This window comes from Saccopteryx bilineata, chromosome 3, assembly GCF_036850765.1.
Source record: "Saccopteryx bilineata isolate mSacBil1 chromosome 3, mSacBil1_pri_phased_curated, whole genome shotgun sequence".
Lineage (NCBI taxonomy): Eukaryota > Metazoa > Chordata > Mammalia > Chiroptera > Emballonuridae > Saccopteryx > Saccopteryx bilineata.
Window position 1 is genome coordinate 314,008,760 of NC_089492.1, and position 13,656 is coordinate 314,022,415.

At 49.8% G+C, this 13,656-nt stretch overlaps 1 protein-coding gene across 1 annotated transcript in view; it reads right to left on the reverse strand.

The window, feature by feature from the left end:
* RELB (RELB proto-oncogene, NF-kB subunit) overlaps positions 1 to 12,694 on the reverse strand; it is a 41,081-nt gene extending 28,387 nt beyond the window's left edge. Inside the window, exons 1-3 of the mRNA XM_066271839.1 lie at positions 12,440 to 12,694; positions 11,491 to 11,538; positions 4,438 to 4,775 (exon numbers count right to left, since the gene is read on the reverse strand). Of these exons, the coding sequence (XP_066127936.1) occupies positions 4,438 to 4,775; positions 11,491 to 11,538; positions 12,440 to 12,494 (441 nt within the window). The 5' untranslated portion in view covers positions 12,495 to 12,694. The remainder of the gene's footprint in view (positions 1 to 4,437; positions 4,776 to 11,490; positions 11,539 to 12,439) is intronic.
* Between the last annotated feature and the right edge of the window lie 962 nt (positions 12,695 to 13,656).

Here is a 13,656-nt window from a genome sequence, read left to right on the forward strand (position 1 = left end):
CTGTCTGTCCCTGTCTATCTCTGCCTCTGTAAAAAAAAAAAAAAAAGAGAGAGAATTATGCTTTTTTTAAAAAAAAAAAAAGGAAATAATTTTTTGAATCAGAATATCTGGCTGACTGTAGGCAGCTTTTAGCCACAATGCCTGAAGCCCAACAAAATAACAACTACAACCTAGCTGCATAAAGGCGCATCTCCCTCGTGTCCTCATAGCATCTGGTGGGCAGGGCAGGTGTATCACCCCCATTTTACCATTGAGGAAATGAGGCCCAGGGAAGCACTGGGTTTGTCCGACTTCACACAGCTGGTACGTGGCAGAGCAGGGCTCAAACCCAAGTCTTTCTGACCCTAAAATCCCAACTTGTGGGGCAGAGCAGGGCTCAAACCCAAGTCTTTCTGACCCTAAAATCCCAACTTGTGGGGAAGGCCAGTGTTGCTCTGCTCCCACGAGCACGAATCCCACTGAAGGAGGAGTAGGACAGAGCGGCAGGAGACTTCACTTGAGGGAGCTTGGGCCTGTGCCGAAGGCGGTCAGGGAAGGCGCCCTGGGGTAGACTGGGGTCTCATAGGTAAGTGCGGAGTGGTTGGATGCGAATGGTCAGGGGGAGCCAGACAATGAGAGGTCCTAGAGGTTCAGGCTTCCTCCTGAGGACACTAGGGAGCCAAGGGTGAATTCTGAGCAGGGAGAGAAGCAGGTGTGCAGTTTAACAGGGCTCCTCAGATTGCCTTGTTGGGGGCAGATGTGGAGGAGACTGAGAGCTGGTGACTGGGAAGAAGATGGCGGTCAGGGAGAAGATGGGGCTGAAACCTGGGGCTGGTGGAATGGCTAGTACACAGCTGAGGTTCAATAAACATCTGCACAAAGATCCAGAAGCACGTGAAGGCTCTGTATCAAGGAAGATCAAGGAATCAGGCCTCAGACACTGCTGGGAGAAACAGCTGTGGATGCTACCCCCAGGTATTTGACAATATGACAATATCCATCAAATTACCTTTGACCAGCAATTCCATTTCCAGAAGTTATTTGAGTGACACACATGAAAGTAATCACAGATGAACTGTGTCATTCTCTACAGCCCTGCTTATAATAAATAGCAGGAGACTGGAAACAACCTAAATGCCCACCAAAAAGAAACTGAACAAGAAATTACCACACATGCACACAACAAGACACCACAGAAAAGAAATAAGGCAGCTTTACACATACTGATGTGAACTGAGCTCCAAGATATATTCTTTTTTCTTTTTCCTTAGGTGAGAGGAGGGGAGATGGTAAGGCAGATTCCCATATGCACCTCAACCGGGATCTACCTGGCACCCCCAATAGGTGCTGATGCTTGAATCAACCGAGCTATCCTCAGTGTCAAGGGCCACACAAAAATCAATTAAGCCACTGGCTGCCGGAGGGGAAGAGGGACAGCAGAAGGAGAGGGAGGGGGGAGGAAGGGGAGAGAAGCAGATGATCGCTTCTCTTGTGTGCCCTGACCGGGAATCGAACCACGGACATCCATAAGCCGGGAAGACGCTATATCCACTGAGCCACTGGCCAGGGCCCCAAAATATATTTTTAAGTTAAAAAATAAAAAGCATAACACCGAGCAGTATATGTATAGGGATGCTCCTTGACTTACAATGGGATTACATCCTGATCAATGTCCCGTTGTAAGCTGAAAATATCATTAGGCCAAAAACCCATTAAATGCAAAACAACACACGATAGGTGCTGGCGAGGATGTGGAGAAAGGGGAACCCTCCTGCACTGCTGGTGGGAATGCAGACTGGTACAGCCACTGTGGAAAACAGTATGGAGATTCCTCAAAAAATTAGAAATGGATGCCTGACCTGTGGTGGCGCAGTGGATTAAGGCGGCGACCTGGAAATGCTGAGGTCGCCGGTTCGAAACCCTGGGCTTGCCTGGTCAAGGCACATATGGGAGTTGATGCCTCCAGCTCCTCCCCCCTGTCTCTCTCTCTCTCTCCTCTCTAAAATGAATAAATAAAAAAAAAAAAAAAGAAATGGAACTGCCCTTTGACCCAGCCATCCCACTTACAGGAATATATCCCAAGAACACCATATCACCGACTGAAAAAAAGAAATGCACCCCCATGTTTATGGCAGCATTGTTCACAATAGCGAAGATCTGGAAACAGTCTGTCAGTGGATGAGTGGATTAAAAAGCTGTGTACATATACACAATGGAATACTATGGGGCTATGAAAAAGAAGGAAATATTACCGTTTGCAACAATATGGAGGGACCTGGAAACTATTATGTTGAGTGAAATAAACCAGGCAGAGAAGGAAAAATATCATATGACCTCACTCATTTGAGGAATCAAGGAATAATGAGAACTGAGGAACAGAATTGAGGGATCAGAGGAGGGATCAAAGGGACCAGAGGAAAAGAGGACAGAGGGAAAGGGGATGATAGGATAGGATAAACCTGAAGGGAAGGGGGGAGGGTGCTGTAAGGAGGGGGGCAAGGGAGATGTTGAGCGGAATAGAGAAGAGGGGGGATGCATTTGGGGTGACCCTAGAATCTATGTAAACACAATTAATTAAATTAAAAAAAACCATTAAATGCACCTAACATACAGAACAGCATAGCTTAGTCTGGCCTACCTTAAACGTTCTCAGAACACTTACATTAGCCTACAGTCGGGCAAAATCATCTAACACATAGCCTATTTAATAATAAAGTGTGGAATATTTCATGCAATTCATTATGCATATCGCTTTCACACCACTGCAAAGTCAAAGTATTTTAAGTCGAACCATTTGGTAAGTCTGGGACCAATTGTGTATAGCTGTACATGCACACACACACACATGTATGTTATACCCCTCTTTGTACTAAAGGAGGAGGGCCTATATATATGGATATATTTACCTGTATAATTATAAAATACTTCTGGAAGGACACATGAGATACTGATAACAATGGTTACCTCTAGGGGGAAAACCAACCCACAGATTCTAGGGACTTTTATTTTAAATTAATTAAATTTAAATTCTGTTAATATAACCTGACCAGTGTTGCAATGGATAAAGGTGTCCATCCAGTACGCTGAGGTCATTGGTTCTAAGCCCTGAGGTCACTGGCTCTGAGCATGGGCTTGTCAGCATGGGGTTGCTGGCTTGAATGGAAAATCACCCACACTATCCCAAGCTCGCCAGCTTGAGCCCAAAGGTCGCTGGCATGAAAAGCCCAAGATGGCTGGCTTGAGCAATGGGACACTGGCTTGGTTCCGGTCAAGGCACAGACGAAAAGCAATCAATGCACAACTAAAGCAAAAGCAACTACACGTTGATGCTTCTCACCCTCTCTTTCATTTCCTGTCTCTCTCTCTCTCTCTCTCTCTCTCTCACTCTCTGTCTCAAAAAAAAAAAAAATTAATAAAAATCTTCATATTTTTAAACATTTTGAACCACATCATCGATTCAAATATTTTAAACAAAATAAAGACGTACATAGTTTAAAAATCTGACCTGCACCTTATCCATTGAGCACTCCTTCCCCAAAGTAATTATCTCTATTCATTTGTTTTTCCTTCCAGAGTTTCTTTATGCACATATTCATGACATAAATATCTTACTTCCTCTTTTAACACAAAAGGTAGTATAATACCCTCTGCAGGGTTCTGCACCTCAGTTTGGAGGGGGGATTATTACTACGTCTTGGCGATACTTCCACATTAGTACTTAAGGGAGTCTTCACTTAAAATTTTTTCCGTATTAACTGTAGGTATTTATATTTAGCTGCACACATACACAGATATATGTTATATCTGCATAGAATTCTGATGTGTAGATATCTATTGATTAGTTTACCAGTTGCCTACTGACAAACACTGAATTTCCGATTCTTCTCATACAAACAAGGCTGCAGTGGATAGACTTGTAAATCCCTCTGTGTGCCCAGATGCAGACATGATAAATTTCTAGAAATGGAATGGTCCTAAGAGCAATGATAGTGATTATATAATAATACTAGCAGCTCAATTCTACGGAGCACTTACCAATTGGAGGTCCAGAGTATAATGAACTGACTCACTCCTTCCAACAACCCCAGCTGGCTAGTTATTATTACCATCCCATTTTGTAGAAGAGGAAACGGAGTCACAGAGGGACTGAGTAAACTGCCCAACACTGCACAGCTGGCAAATGGCTGAACAGGGATTCGAACCTAGGCACTCTGATTCTTAAGGCCTTGTTTGTGAACCAGGAGTCTACCCTGTCTTTAAAACCATGACAATTTGGATCAATACTGCCAAATTGCGGGAAGAAAGCCTTTCTTTGAATGCCCTTTTGAATTTGGGGCCAGGTGATAGTATTATGGGCTCCAACAACAGCAACGGCAATAATAATAACCACCACCAAATGCATGAATCAATACATGCATGTGATGTGGCAGCGCGAGTCCCACCAGTCCCAGTGCCCACCTCGATGGCGGGCAGCGTCTTGCTGGCCTCGGTGCTGCTCTCCCCGAGGATGCTGCCGGCAGAACGGCCCTCGCACTCGTAGCGGAAGCGCATGCCGCGCTGCTTGGGCTGCTCAGTGATGACCAGGTGCGGCTGCGGTCCCGAGCCGGGGGCCGGGGGTCCGAGCCGGCCCAGGGGGCAGCCCCAGGGCGGCGTGGCCGGGGACGTGGCAGGGCCCAGGGTGACGGTGCTCAGGGAGGCCGCCCCGCGAGACACCAAGCGCGCCAGCCCCTCGCCCGGGCCCGGTGGCGCCCCCTCCAGGCCGAAGCCGTTCTCCTTGATGTATTCATCGATGATCTCTGCGGAAGAAGCAAAAACCCGAGACGCCGGTTATAAAAGAAAAAGCTTGATGACCCCCAGACCTGCGCGTCTCTCGCCTTTTACAATTCATTCATGTTTTCGAGACATTTCTCGCGGGCCGAATGCAGGGGTCTCAGCGCCAAACACAGCAGCGCGCAGGGCGGGGCGGGGGGGGGGTGGTTTCGCCTTACCCTGCACCCTCACATCCATTCCCCGACCCTAAGAGCACCACCACCCATGGAGTGGTCAGGCTAGGAGGGTGTATCTGTATCACTGGCTTATGACCCCACATCTGCAAGTCCCATCTATGAACTTCTGCCGCTACCTCAACTCTCTCCACCCGCACTGCCTCCACCCTGGTCCACCCTCCATGTCTCCCATCTGAATGGCCACTCCTGTTCCCCCAGTCTGTCTCCCACACGTGGCTAGAGAGATCTTACGTCAGACCCTGTCCCCTAATCTAGTGGCTTCCATCTCCCTTGGAGTCAAAGTCAACATCCTCCCCATATAAAACCCTCTCCAAACTTCACTCATCTCAGAAAAACAAAACCCCACATCCATGGTGTTGGTACAGACCTCACATGGAATGGCCCCTGCTCTTCTGGGCCAACCACCGCCCGCTCTCACCCAGCCTGTATTCTGTCACTTGTACCAACCAGGCCTGACCCTCTTCAGGGCAGCGACTTGCTTCCCCATCAGCCTGTCCCATGCTTCTCCCATTCAACCCCTGCTTGCTCCTACTCGTCCACCAGTCTCAGCTCAAATGTCACCTCTTCAGAAAGGCCCCATTTAATGTCTTCCTCAGGCCATCTCTCCCTCTACCTGTTTACTTCCATCACAGCCCTTAGCTCAGTCTAACCTTATTTTGTTCATTTACTCCTTCTCCTACTGTCTCCCCAGCTAGAGTGTCAGCTCCAAAAGGGCACTTTGGTCCGTGATGGAAACTCCAGTGCCTAACACAGCCTGGCATGTGGCAGGAGCTCAGTACAACTCCCTGCAGGAATGAATAACAGTAGGGACACTAAGGGCAGCTGATGTGTGCGAGTGTTGGCCAAGTATCACGCCCCGCTAATACCTTGGAAACTTAAAATCCCCCAACAGTTCCAGAAGCCACAGTGTGACCCTCCCCTCAACATCCCAACAAGGAGGACCAACCTCCCAGTTTGTGAGCACTTGGACTCCTCAGCCTCCCCCAGACTGCCCTATGATACTCACCCAATTCATCTGCGGGAGGAAGAGAAAGAGAGAGAAATGTGAGGGCCAGTTAAGTGGTCAAACTTTAATTTTTAAGACAGATTCCCCAACCCCCGCCTCTTATGATACCCCCCTACCCCCCATCCTGGGAACCTGGGCTCTGACTCCCAAGGGTGCTAAACCCCAATCGCCATCTCCCCCTCTTGCACTATCTTCCCTTTAGCTCCCAAGGTTGGAGTCCCCTCAAAAAACATTTAGGCCAGGGATTATAAAGTGTTGTTGGGAATTCAAGGAAAAGCCAAGGGTCTTATTACCAGGGGGAAAAATGGACATCTAAGAGCCTAAACAAAATGTGGGGGCGCTCTCTCCCCACAGCCCATCCTAGACCCCCAGAGGTCACTGGCTGGTGTCTGAAGATCACAGGAGTCCAATCCTCCTTCTCCAGGCAGCCGCCCACTCAGCATCATTGGCCAGCTCCCCAGCAGTGCCCACCCACCATCCTAGATTCACCCCTACTTCCTGAGGGGGGAGTGACAATAATAATGGGGAGCCCTTATCACTGCCTCAGGAAATTTCAGCTCTGGAAGGGGCTGTGGAGAAACCAAAACAAACTCCCTTCACTCCACAGGCAGGACAAGAGGAAGTCCAGAGGGAGCAAGTGAGCCCAGAGTCCCAGAGGAAGCAGGGGAGGCCCGGGCAGACGCCCCACTGCGCTGGCCACTGGCCTCGGACACCAACCAACCAGTCCTGATGTCAGACCTATCCTCCTCCTCCTCCTCCTCCTCTCTCTGGAAGTGGCTCCTAGCAGCCAGACCTTTGCTTCTTGGAAAGCAGTATTCCTGCACCCCTTATCTCATTCAATCTGTGAAGTCAGCAGGGTGCGGAAGACACCCTCACTTGCCAGAAGGGGATACCGAGGCCAGGAGAGAGGAAAGGACATGCTGTAGATCACTGGCAGGACAACCTCAAGTCACTTCAACTTGGAAAAACCTTTTTTAGGCATCTGTGCTGGATGACCTGGGGACCCAAAGATGAGTTAGACTTTGCCTGGGCCCCCAAGGAGCTCCTAGGCTGCAGGGGGAAACTGAGGCCCTGGGCAACAATGGCTAAAGCTTTAGACTACCTCAGTTCAAATTCTGACTCTGCTACTTGCTAGCTATGTGGCCTTTAGCCCATTATTGATCTGTCTGTGCCGTAGTTTCATCTATAAAATGGGCACAATAATAATGCCTGCCTCCTTAGGCTGTGAAAATTAAACAAGCTAATATTATATGAGAAGCACTTAGAACTGCCACAGTAGTAGGTGTTATATAAATGCTGGCTGCTAGTAAACAAGGTGTCGGGAGATATTGTTTATATACTGGGTAAACCACTTCCCATCTCTAGGCCTCAGTTGGTATGTCTATAAAATGGGGATGTTAGAAGACATGGTCTCAGATCATGACGTGTGGAGTCACACAGATGTTTGTTTGAATCCCAGCTGTCACTCACTGGCTGTGTGGCCTGGGTTAAGTAGCTTGACCTCTCTGAGCCTCCTTCTCTATAAAATGAGGTCTGAGCTCATTAATCCTCATTAATGTGAGGATTCAAAATCACAAGGGAGCCTGACCAGGTGGTGGCGCAGTGGATAGAGCGTCGGACTGGGATGCGGAAGGACCCAGGTTCGAGACCCCGAGGTTGCCAGCTTGAGCGCGGGCTCATCTGGCTTGAGCAAAGAGCTCACCAGCTTAGACCCAAGGTCTCTGGCTCCAGCAGGTGAAGGCTCCTTCTGCTGAAGGCCCACGGTTAAGGCACATGTGAGAAAGCAATCAATGAACAACTAAGAAGTCGCAATGCGCAACGAGAAACTGATGATTGATGCTTCTCATCTCTCTCCATTCCTGTCTGTCTGTCCCTGTCTATCTCTGCCTCTGTAAAAAAAAAAACAAAAAAAAAACAACAAACAAAATCACAAGGGAAATTGCTTAGAACAGGGTCTGACCATTTTAGGTCCTCCATAAAGCTTAACTAATTTTATTTTTAAGGTTTGAGACCCCGAGGTTGCCAGCTTGAGTGCGGGCTCATCTGGCTTGAGCAAAAAGCTCACCAGCTTGGACCCAAGGCCACTGGTTCGAGCAAGGGGTTACTCAGTCTGCTGAAGGCCCGCAGTCAAGGCACATATGAGAGAGCAATCAATGAACAACTAAGGTTTTGCAACAAAAAAACTGATGATTGATGCTTCTAATCTCTCTCTGTTCCTGTATGTCTGTCCCTATCTATACCTCTATCTGACTCTCTCTCTCTGTCCCTGTAAAAAAATTTTAAAATAAAAAAAAATAATAAAATTCTTTTTCAGCCAGGAAATATTGCAAACTTCCTTCCCTTATCAGGGCTCAGCTAAAACAACACCCCGCACACACACCCCCAACCTCCCATACAGACTTGCTGCCATCCAGGGGCAGTCAGGATGGGCCACACTAGACCAGAAAGCAAGCTATGTCTTTTCTGCCTCAGGGCCTTTGTACTGACTGGTCTGTGACAAAATGTTCTTCCTCAAGTTTTTTGCATGGCCTCCTCCTCTTCTTTCAAGTCCCTGCCCAAATCATCTCCTAGATCGGTCTTCCCTAACCACTGTATCCAAGATAGTCCCTATAACCCCCACTACAGTCACAATTAGGTGACCCCGTTTCTTTCTTTTTTTTTTTTTGTATTTTTCTGAAGCTGGAAACGGGGAGAGACAGTCAGACAGACTCCCGCATGCGCCCGACCGGGATCCACCCGGCACACCCACCAGGGGGCGATGCTCTGCGACCAGAGCCACTCCAGTGCCTGGGGCAGAGGCCAAGGAGCCATCCCCAGCGCTCTGCTCCAATGGAGCCTTGCTGCGGGAGAGGAAGTGAGAGACAGAGAGGAAGGAGAGGGGGAGGGGTCTAGGTGACCCTGTTTTATCATTTACATGGAACTGATCAGGATCTGACATGACCTTACGCTACTACAATGCATATCTGTGTCCTGTAGACTCAGCACCACAAAGTAAGGAACATGTCTGCCCCGTCCCCACTGTATACCCAGGACACAGTATGTGTCTGTCCCATCAAAACAAGGGAAGTTTTCCCTCCCACTCTACCTCAGTAGTTCTCTCTCAGCCTGCTGTGAGACAGCACTGATCCCAAAATTTATTTTCTTTCCTTTCCTTTTTTTTTTTTTTTTTTAGAGAGAGATAGACAGGGAGAGAGATGAGCTGAGCCAGTGACCCCTTGCTCAAGCCAGCGACCTTGGGCTCAAGCCAGGGACCATGGGGTCACGTCTATGATCCCACACTCAAGGTGGTGAGCCCGAGCTCAAGCTGGTAACCTCAGTATTTCAAACCTGGGTCCTCAATGTCCCAGGTCGATACTCTATCCACTGTGCCACCACCTGGTCAGGCAACCCCAAGATTTCTTCATAATCTTTCTCACGCTTTATAATCCCACTTTTAATTTATTGTTTATGTGTCTAGATAGGGAATTCCATGAGGGCAGAGCCAAGGCTGTTCCAGTCACTGCTGAGTCGCCAGCACTGCCCAGCACAGGGCCAGGTACAGAACAGGAATGGATAAGATCAGAAATTATTTTCAATTGAAATCAAAGATCAAGGTCTCAGGCCAAAACATTTTCAATCTTGTTCCTGCACAGAACCAGTGCTTGGGTGGTACTTGTCCCCAGTGCTATCTCCTACCACTCACCGCCACCCAAACTCACAGATCTGTTAGAGAACCTGCAGAGCCTCTCCCACAGGTAGGCAAGCACTTCTGGGGTCCATCTCAAGACTACCTCCAGAGAGGCTCAGACCCAGCCCACTGGGGGGGGGGCGCTGAGTTTCCATGGTGACAGGACTCATCCCTGCCCTCCGATCTCAGCATATTAATGAGAGAAGATGTTTCAGTTGGCTGTTATTCTGCATCTCCATGGGCAGCACTGAACTTTGGATGGTACAGCCGAGGGACCTGATAGACGAGTTGTTCCTCAGCATCTCTTGGGAACTTGCAGGAAACATAAATTCGATATCCTAGGCCTAACTGAATCAGAAAATCTGGAGGTGGGGCCCAATAATCTGTTTTAAGAAGCTCTGAGGGTGACTCTGATGCACACAGAGGTTTAAGAACTGCTGTTACAGACTGCCTAATAATAATCTAATAATAATTGGTCTGGCCTGACTGGTGGTGGCACAGTGGATGGAGCATCGACCTGGCACACGGAAGTTCAAAACCCCAATGTCGCTGGCTTGAGCACAGGCTCACCAGCTTGAATGCAGGGTCGCTGGCTTGAGAGTAGGATTATAGACATGACCCCATGGTCACTGGCTTGAAGCCCAAGGTCGCTTGATGGCTTGAGCAAGGGTCACTTGCTCACTGGCTCTGCTGTAGCCGCCGGCACGTATGAGAAGCAATCAATAAAAACTGAAAAAAGTGCTGCAACTGAGTTGATGCTTCTCAGCTCCCTTTTTGTCTCTCTCTCTCTAAAAAAAATTATAAAAATTGGTCTGTCCATGCCTGATCAGGCGGTGGCGCAGTGGATAAAGTGTTGGACTGGGATGCGGAAGGACCCAGGTTTGAGACTCCGAGGTTGCCAACTTGAGTGCAGGCTCATCTGGCTTGAGCAAAGCTCCAACTTGGACCCAAGGTCAATGGCTCAAGCAAGGGGTTACTCGGTCTGCTGAAGGCCCGCGGTCAAGGCACATATAAGAAAGCAATCAATGAACAACTAAGGAGTCCCAACAAAAAACTGATGATTGATGCTTCTCATCTCTCTCCGTTCCTGTCTATCTGTCCCTATCTATCCATCTCTCTGACTCTCTCTCTGTCCCTGTAAAAAAAAAAAAAAAAAAAAAAAAATTGGTCTGTCCTCGGCCCTCAGCCTTGTGGAGGCCAAAGGTGTCACCCCAAACTGGCAGACATGCTTTCCAAAAGTAAACAATGATTTAGTTCAGGGGAAAAAAATTGTTATTATTATTACACTACTAGTAGTTAACACTTATTGAGTCTTTACTGTATTGAGTCTTTACTGTATTGAGTCTTTACTGTACAGCTACTACTTTGAAAGTTTATCTGTATCAACTTATTGAATCCTGTCAATCGTCTTAAAAGAAGGAAGCACTGATAGTATGTCCATATTACAGGTGGGAAACAGTGCCGCCCAGAGAGGGGAAGTGACTTGCAGGCATTTGCACAGTTGGGGGTGGATGTCACAAACATGTAAACACCAACATGTAAACCTCAGCCCCAAAGCCCATGATGGTCATCACCCTCTGTACTACCATGTGAATCTCTCCAGAGAACTCTTCTTAGTGTGTGAATAAGTGCTTAGTTTTACCTGTCCAGCTCCTAATCAGCAGGGAAGTAGGGGCATCTGGAACCCCCATCTAGAGGAGCAGCGAAGGACACCGTCAAGGAAAGCTGTGGTGGACCTCCGCGAAACCCCCACACAGAGGGTGTGCCCACTGGATTCCCCCCTCCCCTGTCCTGAGTGTGCTTGTGGTCAGGAACTGTGGAGGGCTGCTCACCCGTGGTCCTGGAAACAGTCAGCGAGAGCGAGGAGAGGTCCGGGGACCCTGCAGAGAGGGAGATAAATCTCAGAAGGTGATGTAGATCTCACAGAATCTGCCAAACCCCACCTTTTTCCTCTCCTGGCCCGCCCCTTCCCCACCCTTCGCTCAGTTATGGTCTTGCCTCCTTCAGTTACTTGTGAATAGATTCCTAAGTTTCTGTCATTCAACCATTCTCTCATCACATTCAGGCCCCTCTTCTTCTTTCCCTTAAGGTCCGGCCTGAAGGAGTCCTTCTCAGCCTCGGTTAGGATAGCCAAGCTCTTCCTTCTCTCGGATCAGATTCTACCCCTTCACCTTTTCCGTGTCAAGCCTTCTCTCTTCTCAGACCCTGCCACCTCCTCTCCGAGGCAAGCGCCCTTCACTCTTGCTTTTCTGAGTAAGGCCCCTCCCTCCCTTCTTTCCAAACAGGCCTTCCCTCTTCTCGCCACCGGAGTCAGGCCCCTTCCTTCGGAGTCTGCCCTCATCCCCGCTATCCCCAGGCCCCACCCCTTACTCTGAGTCGGACCCAGTTTCCTTCTTTGAGTTAGGTCCCGCCCTCTCCTCGCTCTCTTGGCCAGGCTCCGCCCTTGCTGTGAGCCTGGCCCCTCCATTTTTGCCCTTTCTGAGTCTGGCTCCGCCCCACCCTCTGGGACAGGTCCCGCTCTTCCTTCTCCGAGTCAGGCCCCGCCCCCTTCTTTGCCTCAGGGTCAGGCCCCGCCCCCTCTTCACTCCGTAGTGGGACGCCTCTCTCTTACCTTGGGCCAGACCCCGTCACCATCCTCTGCCTCCTCCCTTCCCTCTAATACAGTGTCTCCTGAATCCTCACACTCTCCCCACAAAACCCCTAGACTCCGGTGGCAACTCCTGAACCTTCGCATCACCGGACCCACCCCAGACTCCTTTCCTGAATCCCGGCCCCGCTTACCCAAGGCCCCCAGCTCCGACGCAGCGGACTGTCTGGCGACGCGGCGACTCGGCATGGTTCGACCAGGGGGGACGGACAGCCCGGAACCCGGCCTAGACCAAAATACACACGAGGGCAGGCCGGGAGGCCAAGGGGCACGGTCCAGTGGACGATCGCGGGTCGGGTGAGAGGCGCAGCGGCTAGGGCCGCAGGCCGGGCAGGACGCGAGGCGCCCGGGGCTGCGGGGGGCGGCGGGCCGGGCCGGGCGAGCGGCGGGCGGGGGCGGGGCGGCGGAATTCCCCGGCGCTGCCGGCCTGCGCGTCCATTGGCTCTCCCTCTGTCGTGACGTCACTCAAGGGGAATGGGAAAACCCCCACGCGTCACGTGGTACCGGGGGCGGGGCTGGTCGGGAAGAGGAGGTTGGGCGCTTGGGAGGGGCCGGCGCTTCTGGCAATTGCTCTGGCGGAGCCAACTGAGGCCTGCTTAGACCATTCACCCCGACCCATGGAGCAAGTCGGGAAACTGAGCTCCCCTGGCCCCAGGGACTTGAACCTGTTATTTTCCCGGGTGGAAGGGAAACTTTGGGATCAGGAGGTTGCCAGGGCTCTAAAGTCGTCATTGATAATAATGATCTTTAGGAAACCTCCATGGTTGTTCTATGCCTCATTTACATCAACTGTAAATCAGGAGTGAAGATACTTAAACGTTTAAAGCTAGAATGTCAGCTCTAGGATTTGCCCGTTTTGCTCCTTGCTGTAGTATCCCTAGCTCCGGAAACAGCGCCTGGAACACAGTAGGTATCCAATGAATTATTGAATGAATGGATGGACGTTGTATTCCTCCTCACAGCCCCTTCGAGTTTCTTGATAGCCCAGAACACTTCAAGTTCCAAGGCCCAGTAAGTAACTCGATGACAGTGTCCTGAGCTCTATGCCTGGCCCTTGAGCAAAGTGCCTACCTGGGTACCTCACAGATTGTTCATACCTCACACTCACATCAGAGGCATGTGATAGAATTAGGATTCTTGCAGAGAAGAGACCGAGACTCAAGGAGGGGCAGCCATTAATTAAATTTTTTTAAATTTATTCATTTTAGAGAGGAGAGGGAGAGACAGAGAGAGAGAGAGAGGAGAGACAGAGAGAAGGGGGGAGGAGCTGGAAGCATCAACTCCCATATGTGCCTTGACCAGGCAAGCCCAGGGTTTCGAACCGGCGACCTCAGCATTTCCAGGTCAACGC